Source organism: Chrysochloris asiatica, unplaced genomic scaffold, assembly GCF_000296735.1.
Source record: "Chrysochloris asiatica unplaced genomic scaffold, ChrAsi1.0 scaffold00031, whole genome shotgun sequence".
NCBI classification, from domain to species: Eukaryota; Metazoa; Chordata; class Mammalia; order Afrosoricida; family Chrysochloridae; genus Chrysochloris; species Chrysochloris asiatica.
The window spans coordinates 22,547,725-22,573,353 of record NW_006408549.1 but is presented as its reverse complement, the minus strand read 5'-3'; the positions used below and the strand labels follow the sequence as shown (position 1 = coordinate 22,573,353).

Below are 25,629 nucleotides of genomic sequence, written 5' to 3'. Positions count from 1 at the left end.
CACATATTTCCTGATTTTAAACCATCAAAAATCCACTTTTATGGCATTATAGGAAGAGCACTGGACAGCAAGGTCGGTTTGAACCACAAGGTCGGTAGTTCAAATTTCCTAGCTGCTCTTCGGAAACCCTATAAAGTGTTGCTAGAAGTCAGAACCAACTCAGTGATATTTAACAACAACAATATCCCCTTGCATGCCTCTTTTTCTATGTACAGGCTCTTCATAAGCACAATTAAGTGCTCTGGAATAACCATTCTTTGCAACGTTAGCCATAGTTTGTCACGGTCTACACAAAACTCCTGGTGTGAACTATAGAATGAGCACTGGACTGCAAACCACAAGGTCAGCAGTTCAATTCCACCAGCTGCTCCTTGGAAATCCTATGAAGTCATTTAACAACAACAAGACACAATGAAAAGCCTTTGCATAGTTAATACGGCACAAGTAGCCATCTTTCTGATATTCCTGCTTTCAGCCAAGATCCATCTGATGTCAGCAATGCTATCCCTACTTCTAGTTCCTCTTCTGAATCCCGCTTAGATTTTTGGCAGTTCTCAGTAAATGCACTGTTGTACCCATTTTTAAATTATCTTCCACAAAATTTTACTTGCCTGTGAAATTAATGACATTGTTCCATGATTTCCACATTCTGTTGGATCACCTTTTCTTTTGAATGGGCATATATAAAGTAAAATCCCTAGAAAGCATAAAGTCCTGGCTATTTTCAACCATTTTCATAATAAGCCGAGATTTTGCTTCCATTTTACTCACGTGGTTGCAACAGAGGTCTTGAACCTTCAGATTTATAAACTGAAAAAGGAAAAAAATGATTAGGGCTTATAACATTACATTTTTAGGAATTAAAAGTAAGTCTTTTCTGTTGACTTCAGAGCTCTTATCTCCCATTAAAAACACATGTATGGCTCCTGCTTGTTTATAAATAAAACATGAACATGTTTACCTGTTGCTTCTTTACATGAATATAAATTACTGGATTTGAAATACATTGTTTTATGTGCATTAATGAGAGGTTTTGTTTTTGTTTTTTAATTTCATTCAAGTATAACTAAATATCATTTAAAAGACTTACTTCTTGTGTAGAATCCCAGAAGAAATACAATTGTTTTGCTTTAGTTTAGTGTGAGAATAAATTTTTCCATGAAGTAATTTACTTTATATTTTTAGGCTCTACTGCTGGTCAATAATTGTCTACTGCAGCATGGAAAGTGTTCTCCTTCACAAAGATGAAGGTGGACAGTTCAGTCAATAAAGGATCATTCTTTTGGGTTCTTGTCTTGCTGAGACAGCAAAGGCTTGTCCTTTAAGCCTGCATGCATCAACGAGAGCCATGTGATGTGATGGTTGCAGACATGGACGCTCACTCCTTTGGATTAATCAGGGCTTTGGATTAATCAGGTCAAGGTTGTTGTTGTTGTTGTTAAGTGCCGTTGTTGAGTCAGTTCTGACCCACAGGGACCCTGCATAGGGTTTCCAAGGCTGTAAATCCTTACGGGAACAGAAAGCCTCATCTTTCTTTCTCCAGTGGAACTGCTGATAGTTTCGAACTGTTGACCTTGAGATTAGCAGTCTGATTCATAACCACTATGCTATATGAGGAAAATCTGTGATTGGCATATCCATGAATCTATATCAGAAAATGCAGAAGAGGCATGACAGCAACAAAAATCTGATGGCTGCTTCTGCAAGAGCTTGGAATTAGAGCAATTCCAGCTTTGGTAAACCTAAAATATTTACAAATGGGAACACTGCCTGTGGAACCAATAGTTATTCCATCACATCCTTTGTAAAAAATTATAAAAGAAAAATTTTTATAATGGGTTGCACATCTAGTAAGCATTCAGATGGTAACCAAAAGGTCAACAGTTCAAAACAACCAGCTGCAGTCACTCCAAAAGAGAATGGACCTGGGACAAGTTTCTAAAAGATTACTGCCTAGGAAACTGTTTGGGGAAGTTCTACTTGGTCACATTGGAGTCTATGAATCAACTCCATGGCTTCTAACAATATTAAAAATGGAAGTTTCAACAGTCCTATGTTTGATCATGAAGTCCTGGTGTGACGCTGTGTGATCATGAGCTGTCTATCTGAACTGCAAGGTCGGTGGTTCAAATTCACCAGCTGCTCCTCAGAAACTCTGTTCAGGGTCGCTATGAGTCAGAATGGCTTGATGTCACTTCACAACGAATATTTTATCATAAAATAATCTATAAAGAACACAGAGTGTATTGTTTTTTCTTCAGTGACTTACTGGCTGGCTCAAAAATAAAAATTCATTAGTATTCCCAATTTAAAACTGTATAAATGAGCACCTCTCATTTATGCATACTCTAAAATTTTACATTAGTTTCTGCATTACCCTAGAAATGCAAACAATGCTAACAGTGATTAGGGTTGAGGGATGTGGCAAATAAATACAAAAATATATATTTTTAAAGCTTGTGCTTTGATTACTACAAACAAAATTCTATTGTATAGTTAGATATTTGTTTTCAATTTTAGACTACATGAGAACACATGGTTGAATTTTTTTTTTTTTTAATGTGCCAACTCTTAGTTTGCTAAGGTTGTAGGCAAATCAGTGGCTGAATCAGGATGGCAGATGCATTTGTTTTCTCTTGGCCAGAATTGAATACCTTTAGGCAATGCATTTGCACTTCAGGTTGAACCATCTTCACTACTGCCTGTAGCAGTATGGATTAAGGTCTACAAGGTGAATTTGAATCCCAACTTTTCTTGGTGTGTGACTTTGGTCATGTTACACTATGCATCAATATACTTATCCATAAAATAAGAGAATAACAGTATCTACATTGTAGCATTTTTGTAAAGGTTAAATTGCTTGCAGTATCTGCATATAATAAGCCCTTGATAAATGTGATAATAAGGAGCTCTGGTAGCTTAGTGGTTACGAGTCAGGCTGCCAACCTCAAGGTCAGCAGTTCAAAACTACCAGTGGTTTCGCGGGAGAAAGATGAGGCGTTCTGCTCCTGTAAAGATTTACAGCCTCGGAAACCTGTGCAGGGTTACTATGAGTCAGAACTGACTCCATGGTACTTACCAACAACCTATGTGATAATAGTGGTGGTGGAGTTGGTTCCAACTCATAGTGACCATGTATAGGGTTTCTGAGGCTGTAAATATTTACGGGAGCAGAAAGCCTCATCTTTCTCCCATGAAACAGCTGGTAGTTTCAAACTGCTGATCTTGGCATAAGCAGCCAGACTTATAATCAAGGTTCCTTAATAATAGTAGTAGCAGTAATAATAATAGCTAGTCTTTTCACAAATCCCTGCCTTGCTCCTAAAGACATTTGAATCCTTGACTCTAACTCTCTATTTGTGATTCAGAACCTAGCACTGTTTAAGAACATAATCACTGGTTGTATACTGGCAGAATTCCAGACCAATTTGCTTTCTAGTCTATAATATTTCTCTTATGCAGTTCATCTGCCTTGACTGTTTTCTTGTTCACTGAACTTTTGACTGTACATAGAAGCTGACAGGTGTTTTCCCAGAGGTGACACCAACTGCGTCACACAGCTGTTATCTGACAGCTTCCAGATCTTTCTGAGGAGAGCACATGACAGAAAGGCCATCAGACAAGCAGGCCAACAGTTGCATTTGGCATAATTACACACTTCCTCAAGGGAAGAAAACAGTCAATCTCACAGTTTTTAGTCAAGCTGACACTTTTCACCTATTTTGCAAGGTACATTCACAAAGTTCAAATAGTTGATTGACTGAAGCTGAGGGGGAAAGGCTAAATGTCAGGCTTTTAAGATGAAACTGGTGGCAGCTGTGTAACAGCCTGGCAGGTAGAGTGAAGTCTAGCATTAAGAGTGACAGAGGAATGGCAGGCAGAAAAGAGAGGACTGTGTTAGTTGGCAAAGAAATAATAAATCAGCTTGTGGTTAGGGTTTGTGTGGGCTTTGACAGAAAGACTAAAATATCTGATTCAAGTTTGCTAAATTTTCTGAACATTCAAAAGGGAAACTTCCACAATTTTATTTAAAATAACTTTTAGTTTTCTTTCATTTAATTTGTTCATTTGTTGTTGATGTTCAGTGCCATCGTGTCAGCTCCAATCCATAGCAACCCTCTATAGGGTTTCTGAGGAGCTGCTGATACGCTTGAAACGCTGATGTTGTGGTTCAAAGCAACTTTGCAGTCCAGTGCATTAACACGCAGTGCTACACCGGGACTCCAAAATGTTAATATACATTCTTTTTTTTCCCTTCTTATAATAGTTCCCATTATGTTGATATTCTGTATAGAGATTACTTACTACATTTTTTTCACTCTCAGCTTTGCTTTATATGGTATGGAAACTTGTTGTTGTATGCCACTAGTCATTTCGACTCATAGTGACCCTGTATCGATCTCCAAGAGTGGCTGGTGGGCTTCAACTGTTGACCTTGTGGTTAAACCCGTCCAATGTTTATCTTACAGTGCCACATTCAGAAAATATAAATCATTTACATTAATAAGAAAAACAGAAAAAAATTTTAATTAATAATAACAGCAAGAAAAGCTATGAGAAGGTTTGATTCATAATATTTTATTGTAGAAATACAGAAAATAATCTAATCAGGATTTTGCATAATACTTCAAAATATGGTAAATAGAACTTCCTTACTTTTTTAAATTCAGCACCTAAACTATGACATTTACTGCCAACTTTATTATGTGTTGTTTTTTAACACCAAATCTTTTGGTTGGTGTTTAATTCTTATATTGGGAAAAGAAGCAGTGAAAAGTCTCATGTTAACAGCCAAGGTTATAAAAATCATTGGATAAACTAAAATCAGTCTTCTCACTTCTCAGAATTTGAGAAAATTATGGCAAGGTGAGAACTGTTAATTAGTTCTGTTCTTCTATGTGTTATTTTTTTTATTAGTAATTATCTAGTAATTTTCCAAGAAAGTGTATGATTTACTCTAGTGCTGTCCAATAGATATATGTGAGCCACAGATGTAAGCTGCAGATAAAAGTTTGTGTCTTCCCTACTCTATAATTATTAAACATGTCAAGAAATGTGTAAAATGAATCTTAACAATGTATTTTAGGTACCCACTACTCAAACTATTATTTCAGTTTGGACTCAATGTGAAAATGATTACTGAAAATATCATTTGACAATGGAATCAACATAAAATTATTAATGATATTTAGTTTACATCTTTTTCATACTAAGTCTTCAAATGCTAGTATACATTTTATACTTATAGCACATCTCAATTTTTTCTCAGTAGTCACAGGTGACTGTTGTTGTTTTTAAGTGCTGTTGAGTCAGTTCCGACCCATAGTGACCCTGTACAGGGTTTCCAAGGCTGTAAATCTATATGGGAGCAGAAAGCCTCATCTTTCTTCCGCGGAACAGCTGGTAGTTTCGAACTGCTGACCTTAAGTTTCACAGCCCGATTCATAACCACAACGCTACCAGAGACACCGCAGACATATATGATTTTACCATCATTTCATTTATTTATTCATTCTGTGCTTGAAGTCAGCAAATAAACTGTTAATGACAGTTATCTTTTTATAGTCTACCAAAACAAAGGAACACACTGCCAATGAGTTAATTCCTACTCATAGGGTTTCTAAGATTGGAAATCTTCATGGAAGAAGACAGCCTAATTTGTCTCCCCCAGAGAGAGTGGTGGCTTGAACTATTGACCTTGTACTTAGCAGTCCAATGCCTAACTTTATATTTTTGTTATTTTTTTTACCAGTATTCTCTAAATAATGTCCACAGATGAAGAATATAATATAGGAATACTCTGAAAATGATCATAAATATTGTTCTAATTACTATTGCTGCCTAACTGAAACCATTTTAGTATGCTCACAGGTTCTGTGGTCAGAACTTGAAAGCACTTAATTCCACAGCAGGAGGTATGTCTCAGCTCTACAAGATCGGGGTGCACAAATGTGAACTGTAAAGAATGAGGATGGAAGTTGGAATCATCTGGAATCTTGTTCTCTGTCCTATCAGGTGTCTAGTCTGGGAGTCTAGTATGGATAACACCTCAACATAAAGAGACAAAAATCTTCACAACTTCACCAAGAAATAACATCTTGATAAATGGAGAAAAAAAATGGAAACCTTCAAAGATTTTTTTATTTGGATATGCAGTCAATGCTCCTATATTGTTGCTGTTGTTATGTGCTGTCAAGTCTGTTTTGACACACAGCGACTCTGTATATGGTTTCGACGGAGCAGCTGGTGGGTTTGAACTTCCAGCCTTGTGGTTCACAGTTCAGTACTGACTCTACAGGGCCACACTAGGAGTTTAATGCTCCTGTAAGCAACAGTTAAGAAATCAAATAATGTTTTGGGAAGATCTGTTGCAAAGGACGTCCTTAAAGTTTTAAAGATGTCTCTTTGAGAACTAGGGTGCACCTGACCCAACCCATGGTATTTTCAGTAGTGACAACTGTCCAGTGAAAAAGGAAGACCAAAACAAAATGATTGAGGCATTTAATATATGGCTGGTGAAGACTATTGAATGGGCTGTCAGAAAAGCATACACACCTGTCTCAGAGGATGTGCAGCCAGAATGCTCCTTAGAAACAAGGATGGTAAATCGTCCTCTCATGTACTTTGGACATGTTGTCAGGCGGGACCAATTCCTGAAGAAGAACATGTTTGGGAAAGGGTCAGCAAAACAGAGGAAGACCCACAATGGCTGCATAGTGCAGGACTAGAACATAGTGCAGTGTTTTGTTGTGCATAGAGTGACTATGAGTCAGAGCCAACTCAATGATACCTAACAACAACTGTTTGGGAGTACTCAATGACAAGAATTGCTAACCATCATGTCTACTTGTGGTCTCCCCATACACATTAGATAGAAAATGGTATGATGCCTGAAGATTATTAGACTTCTTACATATGGCTGAATATTCTAGGTAAAAGAAAATAAATGTCCCAGAAAATAAGACTGAAGTTGCATTGCCTTTTAGGATATATATTGAGATATAGTTGTTGTTGTTAAGTGCCGTCGAGTCAGTTCCAACTCCTAGTGCCCCTGTAGAGGGTTTCTGAGGAGCAACTGGTGAGTTTGAACTGCTGACCTTGCAGTTCAAACAGACCTTATAGTCAAGTGCTTATCCTACAGCACCATACCAGGACTCCATACATACCATATGAGGTTGACCCAGAACCAGGCAGTTTTTTGTTGTATTGTGCATAGGATAGCTATGTGTCGATACCTGCTCGATGCCACCTACCAACAACAAAATCCTTGTTGAAGGTTCTCCCACCCATCATTCCTAAATAACTAATGATTTTTTTTTTACTCTTTTCTCATTTTGTCTTGCTACATGTTATAATAAGGAGCCTTGGTAGCACAGTGGATTATGAGCTGGGCAACTCATTTGTTTGAGTCTACTAGTGGAATCTACTGAGGGAGAAAGATGAGGCTTTTTGTTCCCATAAAGATTTACAGGCTCAGAAGCACTATTGTTGTTGTTAATTGCTGTCGAGTCAGTTCCAACTCATAGCGATGTTGTATAGGGTTTCCGAGGAGTGGGGATGAGCTTGAACCATCAACCTTGCTGTTCAAATGACTTTGCAGTCCAAACAACCTTGCAGTGTAACGCATTACTCCACAGGGCCACACCAGGACTCCTCGAAACTCTATACAGGGTCACTATGAGTTGAGACTCACTCAATAGCACACAACTAACCAACCAACATGTTGTGATACCTTGAGTCATTTGGGTCTTTGATTTTTTGGCTTTATGTTCTATTTTCCTGGTAAGGACTGACAAACCATACTCTCAATCTTCTGATCAAGCAGTGCTCTTTTCAAGGAATAGAAGATTTTCTGCAATTTGGCTCACATATAAACTTACTGAAATCAAGATCATGATTGGCTTGGCTAAGAATGCTTGCAGATTGTTGAGTTGGAATAGTTTCCAAATTATTTAATTCTTGAATATGGGTAATAAAATGAATTTATGGAAGTGGTACCTTTGTATAGTATTGATTCACTTTGATTGATAGAAAGTAAGCCAGATATCATAAACTCAAATAAGTTCATGCACTCTCAATTGCCATAGCTTTAGTCCATTTGTAAATTTTTTTAAGGCTGCCAAATCAACTCAATAAACGTCAGAGATTGTGTGCCCTAATCTGTGTTATTATTGTGTGCTGTGAGTTGGTCCCAACTCACAGAGACCCTGGATAATGCTCCCTAGTAGAATGCAATTAATTTTTAAATAATGCAAGAACATTTCCATTCCCTGAATTTTATGGATTACTGAGACTTATGGATTTTCTTCCAAAAACTAATTTTACGTTGCAGTAATGAAGAATTATAGAATACTGCAATAATTGCTCTGGAAAAACTGTCTCTACTTCTCAGAACTTATAGTGGTCTCTGCACTGTTTTATATTTCTGGATGACTCAAGAAAACATCCCTGTATTACTATAAGCCATATTCCTTTCTTCCTGTATTAGAAAGAAACTAACATTTTTTTTGAATACCTAGTATATGTCTGGCAGTGAGCTAGGAGGCTTAAATGTATTGCCTCATTAAATCCTTGCAACAATTTTGTGATGTAAATTATTGAATAGTCAAGAAAACAGAGGTTTGGGAATGGCGAAGTTATTAACCACAGTTATTCAACTGGAAAGGTTTAGAACCTGAACTATAATCCATGGTTACAAAATTTAAGGTAGCCCCATACTTGATTATAGAGAATATATATTGAAATTGTAAAAAAAACAAAAAACAAAAATCTGGATAATACTAGAATAGATTATATAACAGCACATATACAGGTACTTTGTAAAGTGGAGGGTCTGAAAAAAAGAGGAAGATTCTCAGTGATATGGATGACACAGTGGAAGCAACAATGGGCTCAAATGTAACAATTGTGAAGATGGCGCAGGAACATGAGTGTTTCTTGTTGTTATAGGATCACTGTGAGTGAGAACCAACTCAACAACACCTAGCAACAGGAGCATGCAAATAAACCTATGGAAGTAAATGTTTTAATGTTCACTTAATTTCTAACCTGTTTCAAATATCATTCGGAATTATACAATTATATCATTTTTTAATTATTTGTTCTTATTTTTTAGAATAGTTTGAATATTTAGGTTTATTTTCTTCAAGTTTGTTTTTCACTGAAATAAGTTTATTTTGTCATTACCTGAGATACCTATAAGAAGCAATAGACCCTTAGGTAAAGCTTACATTAAAAACTGAGATCCATGTATTAAATTATAAAATGAAATGAAAATAAAGATCACATAGAGAGAATAGATCAGTTAAAAGTCTATTTCCTTCCATCTCGTTTTACCTTCTTAGAGGCTTCTAGACAGTTGATTTTTCATTTCCACAAAATCTTTGTATGAATAGTTTGCCCTAAAGCAGCCTTGTTCTATGCCATACTACTCAGCATCCAGCATAAGGCCAAACCTTGTTCTTGCTTTTCTGATTTCTCAGTGATTAATAATACTTGGGGGTTTTATTTCACTTGAGACATTTGTGTTAATCTTTCCTTAGACTGTGTGCTTGAGTCCTTGGGTTTGTTACAGGTAATTTTTTATATATGTTACTGATGAATTGCAGTTAGGAATTCAGAATCTCTTGCATTCCTCTTTAGTCTCAGGTATTGATGAACTTCCCGTGATGTCACTCATTCTTTTCCTGAATGCATTAACCTTCTTTCTCTATGTTTATGTCTGGTCTGCCTGCCTAATTTGGAATAAAAATCCTCTGGGAAAAGGCTAATTTGGTGCTGTGTACATTCTAAAGTCATTGCATGAACTCAGTAAATTTTTATTAATGACTGTAATTTTCAACATTATTGGTGGAAATTATCAATTTATGCATCCTGTTGTGGTGCTGTGGGCTAATGTATGGGACTCCAAAGTTGTTTTGAACCACAAGGTCGATGGTTCAAACTCACCTGCTGCTCCTTGGAAACCCTATACAAGGGCACTATGGTTCAGAACCAACTCAATGGCACTTAAAAACAACAACATTATCAATTCATAACAATGATAATAATATTGATTGTTACTGAAGGAAAGTAACTACACCTGTTTTATTTTTCTTAATGAGGGAAGTAAGGCCAATATGTGTGTGCATATGTATGGATACACATATGTACATGTACACACACACATATATATTACTAGGGTGAATCAAAAATTATCCACAATCTGGTTGTAGAACTTATTTCAATCAAATTTTAGACAAGACAAATACATCATTTTTCAACATAACCTCCTTGCTTTTCAATACACTTTGTCCATTTGTCAACATATTTAAGAAATGTTTTCAGCTGAGCTGTGAGTCACGGATACCCTACTGTCTTCACTTCTTCATCAGATGTGAATCTTCATCCTCAAAGGGCTGCTTCCAGGTTCATGTTAATATACTAATGCAGCTATTTAAATTTATCTTTTATATATTGTTGTTATGTGCTGTTAAATGGATTCCAACTCATAGCAACCCTGTTTCATGATTCTGAGGAGCAGTTGATGGGTATGAACCACCCACCTTGTGGTTCAAACCAACTTTGTCATTAGTACATACACTAAAGCATCACACCAGGACACCATACATATATATACACATGTATGCCCATACATACACACGCACACACACAATGTTGTTGTTAGGTGCCATCGAATCGGCACCAACTCATTGAGACCCCATGCACAACAGAATGAAACAACTTGCCTGGTCCTGGGCCAACCTCACAATTGTTGCCACGCTTGAGCCCATTGATGCTGCCACTTTGCCAATTTATCTCGATAGGCGTCTTCCTCTTTTTCTCTGACCCTCCACCTTACTAGACATGGTATCCTTCTACAGTGACTGGTCCCTCCTGACAATAAGTCTGAAGTATGAGACACAAAATTTGGCCATCCTGGCCTCCAAGGAGAACTCTGGCTGCACTTCTTCCAACACAGATCTGTTGGTTCTTTTGGCAGCCCATGGCACTCTCAATATTCTCCTACAACACCATAACTCAAATGCATCAGTTCTTTCACTGTCCAGCTTTTGCATGTATATGAGGTTATTGAAAATACCATGGCTTGGGTCAGGGGCACCTTAGTCCTCAAGCTGATATCCTTGCTCTTCAACACTTTTAAAAGGTCTTGTGCAGCAGATTTGCCAAATGCAATACGTCATTTGATTTCTTGACTGCTGCTTCCATGGATGTTGATAGTTGATCCAAGAAGACTGAAGTCCTTGACAACTTCAGTCTTTTCCCCATTGATAAGAATGCTGTTTATTGGTCCAGTGGTGAGGATTTGTGTTTTCTTTAGATTGAGATGTAATCCATACTGAAGTCTATGGTCTTTGATCTTCATCAGTAAATATTTTAAGTCCTCTTCACTTTCAGGAAGCAAGGCTGTATCATCTGCATATCACAGGTTGTTACTGAGTCTTCCTCCAATCCTGATGCCATGTTTTTCTTTTTATAAGCCAGATTCTCAGATTATTTGCTCAGCATACAGGTTGAATCAGTATGGTGAAAGAATACAACCCGGTCTCATACCTTTCTTAATTTTAAACCATGCAGTGTTCCCTTGTTCTGTTCAAACAACGGCCTCTTGGTCCAGGTACAGATTCCTCATGAGCACAATTAAGTGTTCCGAAATACTCATACTTTGCAATGTTGTACATAGCTTGTTATGATCCACACAATCAAAAGCCTTTGCATAGTCAATAAAGTACAGGTAAACATCTTTCTGGTATTCTCTGATTTCAGCCAGGGTCTATCGGACATCAGCAATGATATCCCTCATTCCATGGCCTCTTCTGAATCCTGCTTGAACTTCTCGAAGTTCTCTGTCAATGTATGCTTGCAGCCATTTCTGTAATAAACTTTACTTGCATGAGATATAAAAGATATTGTCCAATGATTTCTACATTCCATTGGGTCACCTCTCTTTGGAATGGGCAAAAATATGGATTTCTTCCAATCAGTTGGCAAGATAGTTGTTTTCCAAATTTCTTGGCAGAGATGAGTGAATGCCTCCTGTGCCGCCTCACTTTCTTGAAAGAGTTAATTTAAATTCCATCAATTCCTGGGGTCTTGATCCTTGCCAATTCCTTCAGTGCACCTTTGACTTTTCTCACCCATAGTAGTTGCCATTTTTCTGGCCCAAATTATAACAGACAATAATTCTATAACCATTTTGCACTTCATTTAAATATGCTTCAATCTAACTTATTAATAAAAACAGGAAAAAAATTAAATTTTGTTTGCCTAAAAATTTTTTCTGTCTCAATAAATAACTTTAATTGATATAGTAATAAATATGCCCAGTGTGTCAAGCTCATTATTATATATTGGAGTCAAAAAGAAAAATACAGTCCAGTCTTGGTCCTTATCATGCAAGGTCAACACAAATGAGCAGGTGCTTGCATTCCAGAGGACTGGGTGCTGATACAGGGTTAGATGTGGTAAGCTCATCGGAGAATCTTTGAATCTAAGAAATTTGATTTTCAGGATACTCTCCTGAGTCTGGAAGGGAACTAGCATGGTTGAGTATTACCGCATACCAGCTGCTATAATGTTAAAGAATCTTAGGAGGGTTATGATTTCTATTTTCGTGTGAGAAAACTAGAAATTTGAGGGATTTTAATTAACTAGTCAGATTCCTGGTGTGGTAATATAGGATAAGTCAAGGTCAGCAGTTCAAACTCACCAGCCACACCTCATAAATCCTATACAAGTTACTATGAGTCAGAACCAACTCAACAGAACTTAGCTACAACAACAGTCCACAATCACAGAGTAGAGTTTTGAATCCAGGTCTACCATTTCCAAATTCTAAACTCTTTCTATTTGCTTAATGCCTTCCTAAATAAAAGTTTAAGAATTCACTCAGTTAGAATTTAGATTGTTTTTATTAGATCCCTTGAGTCCCTTTGTACTCATATCTGCTATATAGGGTTTCCAAGACTGTAATTCTTTACAGGAGCAGAAAGCATCATCTTTCTCACATCTCACTTTCTCATCTCACAGAGCAGCTAGTGGATTTGAACTGCCAATCTTGTGGTTAGCAGTCCAGTGCTTATCCTGTGTAAGCTTATATATAAGGATCTCCTGGTGTAATACTATAGGATAAGAACTGGACTGCTAACCACAAGGTTAGTGCTTCAAAGCCACCTGATGCTCCTCAGTAACCCTATGAGTTATGATCGCTATGAGTAGAAAATGACTCAATGGCACGTAACAACAATATAGTATTTGTTGTATTATTAGTGGCCATTGGTTAGGTTCTGACCCGTAGTGATCCCATATATAACAGAGTGAAATACCACCCAGTCCTGTGACATCCTCACAATTGCTGCTGTACTTGAGCCCATTGCTGCTGCCCAAATGCCAGTCTATCTCATTGAGGGGCAGGGCGTCTCCTTCTTTTTCACTGACCCTCCACTTTATCAAGCGTGATGTCCTTCTCCAGAAACAGTCCTTCCTGATAACATTTCTGAAGTCTGAGAGACAAAGTCTGGCCATCTTGTCTTCTAAGGAGCATTGTGGTTGCACTTCCTCCAACACAGATTTGATTGTTCTTCTGGCCATCCATGGTACCGTTAGTATTCTCCTCCAACACCATAATTCGAATGCACCAATTCTTCTGTGGTCTTCATTATTCATTGTCTAGCTTTCACGTGCATATGAGGCAATCGAAAATAACATAGCTTAGGTCAAGAGGAAAGACCAGTCCTTGGAGAAGGACAAAACTTGGTAAAGTGGAGAGTCAACAAAAAAGGGGAAGACCCTCAGCAAGGTGAATTGACATAGTGTCAGCAACAGTGGACTCAGACATAACAATTGTGAGGAAGGCACAGGACCAGACACTGTTCCTTCTGTTGTGTATGATAGGGTCAGTATGAGTCGGAACTAACTCAATGGCACCTAACAACTAAAAAAACTTTCATTTGATCTATAAATAGATGTGTAAGAAACCTATTTAAATTATTGTTGATGTTTATCCAGAGAAAAATAGCAACTAATATTCAAAAGCCTAACCCTGTACAGGGTCACTATGGGTCGGAACCGACTCGACGGCACTTAACAACAAACAACAAATCTCACAGATAATATGTTACCATTGAGCTGGAAAATCATGCTGAGAAATGTTTTCCTTTCTTTAAACATATGTGCACTGGAAGTTTCTATAGGCTCTGGCAAATCCCCTATTGATCGTCATTTTAAAAAATATATAGCTTTTGACCTATCAATATTTTGAACTTATTGGAGAGGTATGTTTTTTTCTTCTGCTTTGACTTAATAGTGTAGTTGGTGTTTTTAGGTGCCTTCAAATAGATTCTGACTCATAGCAACACTAAAGTATTGTTGTTGTTGTTAAGTGCTGCTGAGTTGGTTCTGACCCATAGGGTTTCCAAGGAGTGTCTGGTGAGCTTGAACCACCGACCTTGCAGTTCAAACTGACTTTGCAGCCCAGTGCATTAACCCACAGCGCCACACAAGGATTGCTAGAGGCCCATATATTTTTGTGATCCTTGAATCATTGTCAGAAAATTATGTGACTCATTTTGGTTCACTTTCTCTGGGTTAAAGAGCAACATTGGTGTCTCAGCTGTCTAACCTTGAAAAATTGATTGCTATTGAACGTATCATTAAACACAGCATTCTGAAGCTTCAGCATGGGCTGAAATAGTAGTAGTACTCATGTTAGACAAGAAAAATAGCACTGATACAGGCCTGTTAAATACAAATTTGTTCTTCCTTGATGTTGCATTTTATCTCCTCATATAACATAGGGTCATGAAGTAAGTATGCATTAGAATGTACTTTTCTTTAATCATTCTGCATGTGAAATGAAAATACAGAATTTTCAGTAATTTTTTATACTATCAGATAAGATTTTGTATTCGTTTCTAATTCGTTTTAGATTGTTAGATACTTTGATATATAATAGTATGAGAATGACTTGGGAAATTGATATTAGATTTTAACCTACCCTGGTGTGGCGCTGTGGTTTAATGCACTGGACTGCAAAGCCATTTGAACTGAAAGGTCGGCAGTTCAAGCTCACCAGCTGCTCCTCAGAAATATAATAGTCGTTTATATGGTAAGTGCTGGCTGTAAACCACCAGGTCTGAGGTTTGAGCCCACCAGCCACTCCTCAAGACAAATTTTCTTCTCCAGCAAGTGTTTATAGCCTTAGAAATCCTATACACAGTCGCTATAAGTCAGAATGGACTCAACAGTTTTTTAACAACAACAAAGTAAAAAACAAAACAAAAACATGTTGTCAAGTGATTCTGGGGAAATATTAGTCCTTGAAGTGCCATGGAATACTTTCCAACTCACAAGACCCGATTAGGGCTTCCAAGGAGTGACTTGTGGGTTTGAACTACTGACCTTGCAAGGAGCAGTCCAGTGCTTATCTTACAGCACTACACCAGGGTTCCATTGGTGGTGTTAGTGGCTTTGTGCCACTGAGTTGTTCTGACTCATAGCAACTCTGAATAGGATTTCCAAGACTTTAAATCTTTATGGGAGCAGAAAGCCTTCTCTTTTTCCTGTGGAGCAACTGATAGATTCTAACTACTGACCTTGCGGTTACAGCCCAGTTCCTAAACCACTCCACTACCAGGACTCCATTGTTGTTGTTACGTGCTGTCCTGTGGATTCTGACTCATATTGACCCTTTGTAGTGTATCTGAGGAGCAGCTCGTGAGTTTGAAGGACCAACCTATGCTGACCCTATAGCGCCACACTAGGTGTCCAGGACTTCATCAATTAAAGGAAATTAAATAAATATGTTTTTTAAACTAATAATACTGCTTAGAACCTTTGATCACCTAAAATAAAGCGTGGGATCACATGAAAGTTACTATATGGAGCATTTTCCAACTTTTGAACAGAAACTTAAAAGGTTTTTATTTATTTATGTTTTTAAGAATATTCATAGAAAAATATACACCAATTCAACCATTTTTACATATACAACTCAATAATGCTGGTTATATTGTTTCAACTTAGCAACCATTCTCGCACTCCTTTTCTGACTTCTACTTCCCCATTAAATTCAAACTCACTTCTCCTGAGGCTCCTAGCTAATCTTTAGAGTTGCTATTGTCAATTTGATGCCAATTGAACAATATAGAGAGTTCTGGAAGGGTTCTATGAATCAGAACTGACTCCATAGCACACAACCACCACCAGCAGATAGTTCTAAAAACAACATAATGATCAAATCGACAACCTTTTACTACTTAAGCTAAACTGTTGTTTAGTTTTAAGAAGACTTCAGGTGGTATTTTTGGTTTAAAATTTTAAAATTCTATCAGGGTAATAGTTTCAGGGTTTCATCTAACCTCTTATTGCTCCAGAAAGTCTGGAGTCCATGAGAATTCTTCTATAGAATCTTTGATCAAAATGTTCAGCCATGAAAATCAAAATTGTTTTATCAGTCCAGTAAATAAATCAGAAAAAAAAATAAAGCATATACACTGTTATGTGCCTTTGAGTAATTTCTGACCCAAAGTGACCCTGTATAAGGTTTCCAAGGAGTGGCTGGTGAGCTTGAATCACTGACCTTACAGTTCAAACCAACTTTGCAGCCCAGGACATTAACCCACAGTGCCACACCAGGACTCCAAAGTATGTATACTATGCTGTAGTTATTAACAAAAATTTAAAAAGCAATTACTTACAAATATAAAAAAGTTGTAAAACATAAATCACTGCTTGTTGGTACATTCCAGATTTCTAGGCTATTTGGTAAAACTAAAAAATTGAAAATAACATATCATAAGTAGTCCATAATCTGAAGAGAAGTGCTAGACACATTTATGATAATACTAAGACAACAGTTCTGTCCTGCAGTTTTAACACTATCATCCTCCTTCAACCCAGGTAAGATAAGACCAGAAATTCAACATGGAAATAAAGAGTTGTCAGCCTCTTAGAAAGTACATGACATAACCCCACAACAATACATAACCGGGAACTTCTATTCCCATTCTTAAGCAAAGTAAAGCTTTTAAGAAAAGATTGAGGCATGATGGAAGGTCAGGGTATCTTCCTCGTTGGTGAAATATTGAGCTGTAAAGTTGGTAGGACCAATATATGCATTTGAGGGAAGGAAAGACAAAGAATTCTTAGAAGAGCTAGACCCAAGTCACTAAGTTAAGTATTGCAAATGAACATAAAGGCTAGAACCTGATTCCTGTGCCTCATCTTTCTGGGCTAAATATTGACTTTTACTGTCAAAAGGTCTGTTTCTGAGCTTCCAGAATATCTTGAATACATGAGTTTGTTGTGGACCAAGTAGTTGAAATACTTACCAAGATGGCTTTGCCCATAGGGGCTTCCTGAGAAAATAGCAAGAAGCTTTATATCATGTCACTGGATAGTCATGAGACTTGGGAGATGACTAGAGTGTATATTAAGCCGCTTCAGCGGGTTGTGCAGTACTGTGTGTGTTGAAGGAGCTCTGTTAGCATAGTGGTTATGAGTCAGGCTACTAATCTCGAAGTCAGCAGTTCGAAACTACCAACAATTCTGCAGGAGAAAGATGAGGCTTTCTGCTCTTGTAAAGATTTACAGTCTCAGAAACCCTAGCAGGATTCCTATGAGTTGGAACTAACTCCATGGCACATAAGCACCACCACCGCCATGTATAGGAGCTCTGGTGGCGTATTGGTTACGAATCGGGCTGTTAATCTCACAGTCAGCCATTCAAAACTACCAGAAGTTCCGTGGGAGAAAGATGAGGCATTCTGCTCCCATAAAGATTTCCAGCCTTGGAAACCCTATACAGGATTCCTATGAGTTGAAACTGACTCCATGGCACATAACCACCACCACCACCATGTATAGGAGCTATGGTGGTGTAGTGGTTATGAATCAGGCAGCTAATCTCACAGTCAGCAGTTGGAAACCACCAGCTGTTCCACAGGATAAAGATGACACTTTCTGCTCCCATAAAGATTTACAGCCTCGAAAACCCTGTGCAGGGTCACTATGAGTCAGAACCGACTCCATGGAAAATTACAACAATAACAACCAAGTATGTTGAAGGATCCCTGGTGGTGCAGTGGTTAAGTGCTTGGCTGCTAACTGAAAGGTTAGCTGTTTGAATCCACCAGTGGGTTCTCAGTGGGAGAAAGATGCAGCTATTTGTACCCATAGAGATTTACAGCCTTGGAAATATCATAGGACAGTCCTACTCTACCCTAAAGGGTCAGTATGAGTCAAAATTCACTCAGTAACAATGGGTTTGGTTTATGTATGTTGGGGTATGTTATTGGACATATTCTGAAGACACTATAATTGTGCTCTATGAAAAGGTCAGTGTTTAGAAATGTACCATAATGGGGATGGGGGCATGTTGATCACCAGTATTACCCAAGTAAGAACTGCAGCGATGTCCGTATACAATATGCTTGTGCCTCTCCTGGACACCCCTACCCTTCCTGCTGACCCTGGAAAAGCCAGGAGCTCAAGGAAAAGGGGAAGGTGAACTGAAGAAGAAACCACAGTTCCTTCTCTACAGAAAGTTCCCGAACTACTGTATGGACTTCAATTCAAGAGTAAAATGAAAGGACATGAAGAGAATTTAACCAGAATGTAGATGTGGATTTTATATTTTTCAGGGCTGGAAGCGAGGGAGCTGATTTGTTTTGTGCCTCCATTCCTATTCCCAGTATAGAATTTGTTCTAATCATTCGCAGCTATTTTAAAGGTAGACAGTCTCCTGGAGATGCTTTCCAGGGATCTGAAAGAGACTCCCCAACAGCATATCAAAAGGAGAAAAAGATCAAATTGAAGAAAAATAAAGCTTTCTTCCCACCTACTTGTATCCTGTTAGATATAGTATGCTCAATAAGTCAGTGGCAGACATTATGGTTAATGTCTTGTAATTAATTTTATGCTGAATTACCAAATTATGTTATTAATTGATTGATCACAATAATACAAATTTGCTAACTTCAAATGAGGTTCATTTTACCAAAAATTGAAAAGTAGCATATATTTCATATACAAGTACATAACTTACACATAAAGTATTAAGTTACAATTTACTGTGAAAAAGCATAGATATAGAAAATCAGATTATGTATCAAGAAAATGCTTTTCAACTGCTAATGTCTTATTATATTAGTTTACTAATTCATAGCTAAAAGCTTGCTCATTATACTAATTGAATATAGCTGATCTTATCCAGTAATGTCAGAACCAGAGGGCTAATGGCGACTTAAATTATTAACTCACAGTGTCATATTTCAGGAGAAGAAAAATAACAGTGTTAAAAGGGAAAAGAAACAGAGGAATATGAAATAAGTTCAGACACAATGTTTTGTAAAATTATTAAAAAGTCATATGTAATATTTTTATATCATGTAGCTGATGGCAAAAGCATCAATCATTATATTATCTGCGCATCGAACATGATAAATTGATTGTGTGCTAATGAGAGACCCTAATTACTTAGAGAAATGCAAAGGGCATATGAAAGCTCTTTAGCTCCAGTGACCATACATTATTATTGAATAACTTTACCTTGTGTGACTTAATTCCTCTTTTTTATCCCTCTCTATACATTTTGGAAGAGAAATCTTCCTAATTCATTTCTTTAAAGAAAGGTCAGTTAAATATTATATTATCCTCCTAAAAATAGCAAATGGAAATATTATCAAAAGATGAAATCTATGCAATGGTGATAAGACGGTTTGTGCATAGTTTTATTTTTTTTTTTCAGTCCTTGTTAAACTCCCATAAAGCTTATGCATAATCATTTATTCAAAATTCATTTTCAAAATGCATTCAGTATTTTTTATAGGCTATCTTGTGATCATAATATTATGCTAGAACTTTTCTATAGTCATAAAGAGAACCAAGATTCAAAATTGTTTCAACAGCTGGAGATCAAGGTCAAAATTTGCTAGATAAAATAAAGACTTGTGTGTTTGGGTTTAAGTAATAATTTGTTCAAATATAGCACAAGGTGATTGTGCTGTGGAATGAATGGCTGAATGAGAGCACAGCTGATATGAAGAAGATTGTATACCATTTGAAGGACTCTAATGTGGAATGGGGATTAGACTGTAAGTAAGTGAAGCTATGGAATTTATTTTCAGACAGTTTTGTTTTTAATTCAAGAAGTAAGAGCTATGAAATAATGAGATGAGTGCTGAGGTGGTGAATAGCCACTCCAGTGTGCCCTGGGATACTTTCAAGCAAAGGCTATATAAATACATGAGAAAAGTTGATGATATAAAACACAGTTCTACCATCAAATCTGGAAGGAATGATTACAGTATACGATTTCTAATTTTCCCTCCCTAACAAATGTCAGTGATTGCCTCATTCACAAGGCATGCAGAAACCAATAGCAAAGTGTCCCTTTAAAATATCACTTATGAAATGCTTTTACAGTGTAAACTAAGAAAGAAAGCATTTGAGCCAAACTTTGGCTGAACATTGTTTGATAATTATGAAGAAAAAGAGAGACCATGGAAATTCAAAAGAAATGTACAGATCCCGTGCTTCAGAAGTGATCTCAAGATGAGGAATGATTTCAGATAAATAATGTTTACCTAGCATCAACAGAGAGTCCTGGTGTGGCACAGTAAGCACTCATCAGTCCCTCCTTGGAAACCCTATACAGAGTCACTGTGAGTCAGAAGTGATTTGCTGGCACTTAACAACAACAGTACCAGCAGCTACTGTCGATTGTCATAGTGATATTTATGCCTTCATTTATTGTTAGGACCCCTCTGATTCTATCTTTACAATGGTTCACTTCTTTTTGTCCAGTTGATAAATCTGTACCTTTGTTCATCTCTCTTCTTTGTTCTCTTTATACTTTGCTGGTATCACTATACCACACATGTGAGCAACTAGCAAGTATATTTTGGAGGGACTAGTGACCCTATCCAGAGTGAGAAACTTAGAGAAAAAGGAATCTACAAAATACAATTTCCAAAAGCCAGATCCTCTATAAACATCCCATACATTCCCATAGGTTGGTTGGTTTTCAAGCATCAGAGACCAACAATTTATTTAAAAGGTGTAGAAAGATAATAGTATATATTATCATTAAAACACACATGAACATAATCCTTTTTTGCTTCAAAAGTCTTAGAAATAGCTGATTAATTTAAAAAATAACAGTGTTATGGAATAACTCAGGCTTTCCCTCTCTTGCTTTCTTGCTTTTTTTTGTTTTTAACCTCTTGGCACATAGGCATGGATTGCAAAGTGATAAATAATGTCTCTACTTAAGATATTCAAGCTGTATGGTTTAAATTTCTTTATATTTAAAACTTCAAACTTCATGGAATTTTTGTTATAGTCACTAAATGCTAATTGTCCTGAATCTATTGTCTTGAAATGCTATTTGTGAAGTGCTTAATTAAGTACATGTGGACCTGTGAATACTATTTAAATTAGTATTCAAAGCTAATTAATGCTTACCCAAATCAGATGATTATAATAGGATATATTATACTACAATAGTACCTGAAGCCAAGTAACTATTCAATAAATTATGATTAAACTGAGCAGACTAGAATTCTGAAGACAAAGAATAAAACTTAGAAATTCATTGAAATGTCTGAATAATCATAAAAAGAACAGATATGAGTTTTTAAATTAAATTAGTCAGTTCATCCTTCATCACTGTTATATCTGATTGGCACAAAAGCCAGAGGATACTGCCCAATCACTATGAATATTTTCTCATGTAATGTACATCATTTTAGCCTACAAGGTGTTTGAGAACCACTGAAACATGCTTTCTTGGATAAATGTAGAGCAGGGGTGAAATCCAAACTATATTAGAGCTTCAACAGTACACTCCAGAGTAATTACAATATGTGATTTCTTTTGCACTTCATCTACTTGGAGTAATTTTTAAAAACGTATGTGTCTGGGTCTTATTCTTTGATTTCAAATAAGAATAATTAAATGCATATTCTATTGCCACAAAAAATATGGAACTTGAATTAGTTTATTTATAATTTCTCTCTCTTCTTCTCTAGCTTATAAATAACTTGAAGACAAGAACTATGTCTTAGTCATTGATATAATATTACAATACATGAATCCCCATGGGTCAACATGTCTGTGGAAACAGAATCAAGTTACATACTTACTTTTTCTTTATTGATCTAAATTATTTAGAGCTCAATGTAAAGAAAACAAAAATCTTCACCACTGGACCAATAAATAACATCAAGATAAATGGAGAAAAGATTGCAGTTGTCAAAAACTTCATTTTGCTCAGATCAACCATCAATACTTATGGAAGCAGCAGTCAAAGTATTAAACAATGTATTGCATTAGGCAAAGCTGCTTCACAAGTCCTCCTTTAGAGTTTTCAAAGATGTCAGTTTGAGGACAAACGTGTGCCTGACTCAAGCCATGGTATTTTCAGAAGTTTCATATGCATATGAAAGTTGGACAATGAATAAGGAAAACCCTAGATGAATCGATTCATGGTTTTGGAGGAGAATATTAAAAAGTACCATTTTGCCGTTGTTGCTGTTAAGTGCTGTTGAGTTGGTTCTGACTCATAACGACTCTCTGTAGGGTTTTCAAGGAATGGCTGATGAATTTGAACCTCCGACCTTGTGGTTCAAACTGACCTTGGGGTCCAGTGCATTATCCAACAGCACCACAAATGTATTACCAGAAAAGCAAACAAATCTTTGCTGTAAGAAGTACAATCAGAATGCACCTTAGAAGTGAGGATAGCAAGACTTTATCTCTCATGTTTCAGGCATATTATCAGGCGGGACATTTCCTGGAGAAGGACATCATGCTTGGTAAAGTGGAAGGTAAGTAAAAAAAAAACAAAATGGAAGGCCCTCAACAAGATGGACTGTCACAGGGGGAGTAGCAGTGGCCTGAAGCACAGCAAAGATTCTGAGATTGGCACAGGGCTGGGCAATGTTTCCTTCTGTTGTGCATAAGGTCACAATAAGTGAGTACCAACTCGATGGCACCTAAAGGGAACAACAGCAATCTTAAATCTTAAATGCAAGAATAGTTCTCTAAATCTTAAATACATTTGCTCATAGAAAAGCTGACAATTCATGAGTGTAGTGCATTAAGTGTTGGACTACTAGTGGAAAGATTCATGCTTTGAACCCAACAGCGGCTCTGTTGGAGATGGAAGAGACAGTCTGCTCTCATAAAGCTTACAGCCTCGGAAACCCTATGGAGCAATTCTCCCCAGTCCTATAGGGTCACTATGTTTCAGAATTGACTCAGACAGTAGGTATGTTGTCTTCTTAGTTGGAGCCTATGGAATTCATTGGAACAGCATCAGGGATTTCTTCTTCTTCTTGACGACTTTCATAATACCACGGGTATGTTCTAGCTCAGTGTTGTTTCTAGTTGCTATGTAGTCATTTCTGACTCAGCAACAAAACATGGCATGGTTCTGTGCCATCTTCCCACAGAAATGTATTTATCGCCTTTTCAACTTTTATGACAGAAGAAATGTACTGTCCTCTTTCAAAACACTTATCAATGCCTTTCCCTGAGACTCTCTTGTTATCTGCCAAACATAATTAGTTTAAATATCCTTTCTGTGCTTACATAAGTTTGTAGATGCCTTTAGTCATCAAATTGTATTATATAGTTTTTTTATCTGCATCTGTGCCTCTTCTGCTGAACTATGAATTAGTTCAACAAATAACCAGGATCCCGTAATGAAGTTGTCTTCCTTGGGTCCCTTACAATGAACATATTTTACTTGGTGCACAAAGATAGATGAACCACAGGGTCATGCATAACTCACTTTCAGCCAGCTCAAATTTTACTAAACAAATGGAATTGTATAAAAAACATGACCTACAAAATGTTGTTTCCAGGGAATCCACTCTTCTGTTAACCTTCCTCTGTGTTACATTAATTACCTATGTTATTTCTAAGGAAAAGAAATACTGAGAACTTTTTGGTAGTCATTAATTGTTACCACTGTGAGATAGCAAAAATATATCAGCTTCTAAAAATACTTATCCTTACCACTTTAAATAAATAAAAAGGTTTCTTTGTGTCTTAGGTTATTTTTATACTAAGGACAGAGAATGACAAAGATATAATAAAGATTTATTTTTTACTCTGTGATTTTCAAAATATTGACATGAATCACAATTAATATGATTTAAAACCAAACAAAAAAATTTCCCTACTATTTTCTTTAATGCCATAGTTTAAAAAAACTATGTTCCTATAAAATTCAAGGTTCCATAGGTGATGTAGGGAATCCCATGAAAGAAAGTGAGGTAATAGTGCATGTAGTTTATGTGCCATAGATGTCACCTTTCGGTAGGTATCAGTCTACATTTGAGTCAAGATTAGTAATTTCAGCACATAAAAATCAAAAAACAAACTCTTAAGTCTTTGAAATCCATGGCTTTAACTGTACTAACTAGTGTTTCAGGGTCTTTTGACTATTATGTGTTGCTGTGTGATGTAAAGCCAATTTTCCATTCATGGAGACCCCATGTATCCGAATATGTACCATATGGTTTCCTAGGAAGAAGACTGATAAACAGTCTGTGATATGAGATAGCACATCCTTGTTTGCTGAAAGCTAAGAGGACTTGAATCACTTACTGATTAAGCTAAAAGACTACAGTCTCAGTATGGATTGTACCTCAATGTTAAAAAAACAAAACTTTGCACAACTGGACCAATATAACCTCATAATAAATGGAGAAAAGGTGGAAATTGTCAAGGATTTCAATTTACTTGAATCTACAATCAACACTAATAAAATCAGCAGTCAAGAAATCAAATGTCATATTGCATTGGACTGCAAAAGAACTTTTTGAAGTGTTAAAAAGTAAGTGAGCCTGACCCAAGTCAAGGTGTATTCAATTGCCTCAATACTTGTGAAAGCTAAACAATGAATAAGGAAGACTGAAGAAGAATATATGCATTTGAATTACAGTATTGGTAAAGAATTTTGGAAGTACTGTGGACTACCAAAAGACTAAACAAGTCTGTCTTGGAAGAAGTACAGCCAGAAGCAAGAATGGTTCCTAACACTTCTTCTTACATATTTTGGGTGTGCTATCAGGAGGAACCAGCCCCCTGAAGGAGGACATAGTGTTTGGTAAAGTAGAGGGTGAGTGAAAAAGAGGAAGTAAGATTGATTGGCACAGTGGCTGCAACAATGGGCTGAAACAGAACAATTTGTGAGGATGGCACAGGGACCAAGCAGTGTTTCAATTTGAACAGACTCAATGACACCTAACAACAACAACTCTCTTTGAAGTTCTTTTCTGTGGAACCACTAAGTGGGTTCTAACCTCCAACCTTTTAGTTAGCAGCCAAGCAGTTATCTGCTGTGTTATATACATTTCTATATAAATTTTATATTAGGCAAAAATATAACATAGTATTGTTGTTAACTTTGCTAAATGCCACCAAGTTGGTTCCAACTCATAGCGACCCTGTACAGGGTTTCTGAGGAGTGGTTGGAGTGTTTGAACTATTGACCTTGTTGTTCAAACTGATCTTGAGTTCCAGTGCTTATCCTACAGTGGCATATCAGGACTCTATAAACTTTAAAAAATAATATGTTTTGTGGAAATATCAATGAACTTTTAAGTCTAGACACTT

The 25,629-nt window shown here is 36.8% G+C and overlaps 2 protein-coding genes across 4 annotated transcripts in view; one reads left to right on the top strand and one right to left on the bottom strand.

Moving 5' to 3' along the window:
- RALYL (RALY RNA binding protein-like) overlaps positions 1–25,629 on the top strand; it is a 1,110,405-nt gene that overhangs the window by 598,116 nt on the left and 486,660 nt on the right. The window lies entirely within an intron of this gene.
- LOC102812749 overlaps positions 1–25,629 on the bottom strand; it is a 170,016-nt gene that overhangs the window by 30,821 nt on the left and 113,566 nt on the right. Inside the window, exon 7 of the mRNA XM_006859249.1 lies at positions 662–810. Coding sequence (XP_006859311.1) covers positions 662–810 — 149 coding nt within the window. The remainder of the gene's footprint in view (positions 1–661; positions 811–25,629) is intronic.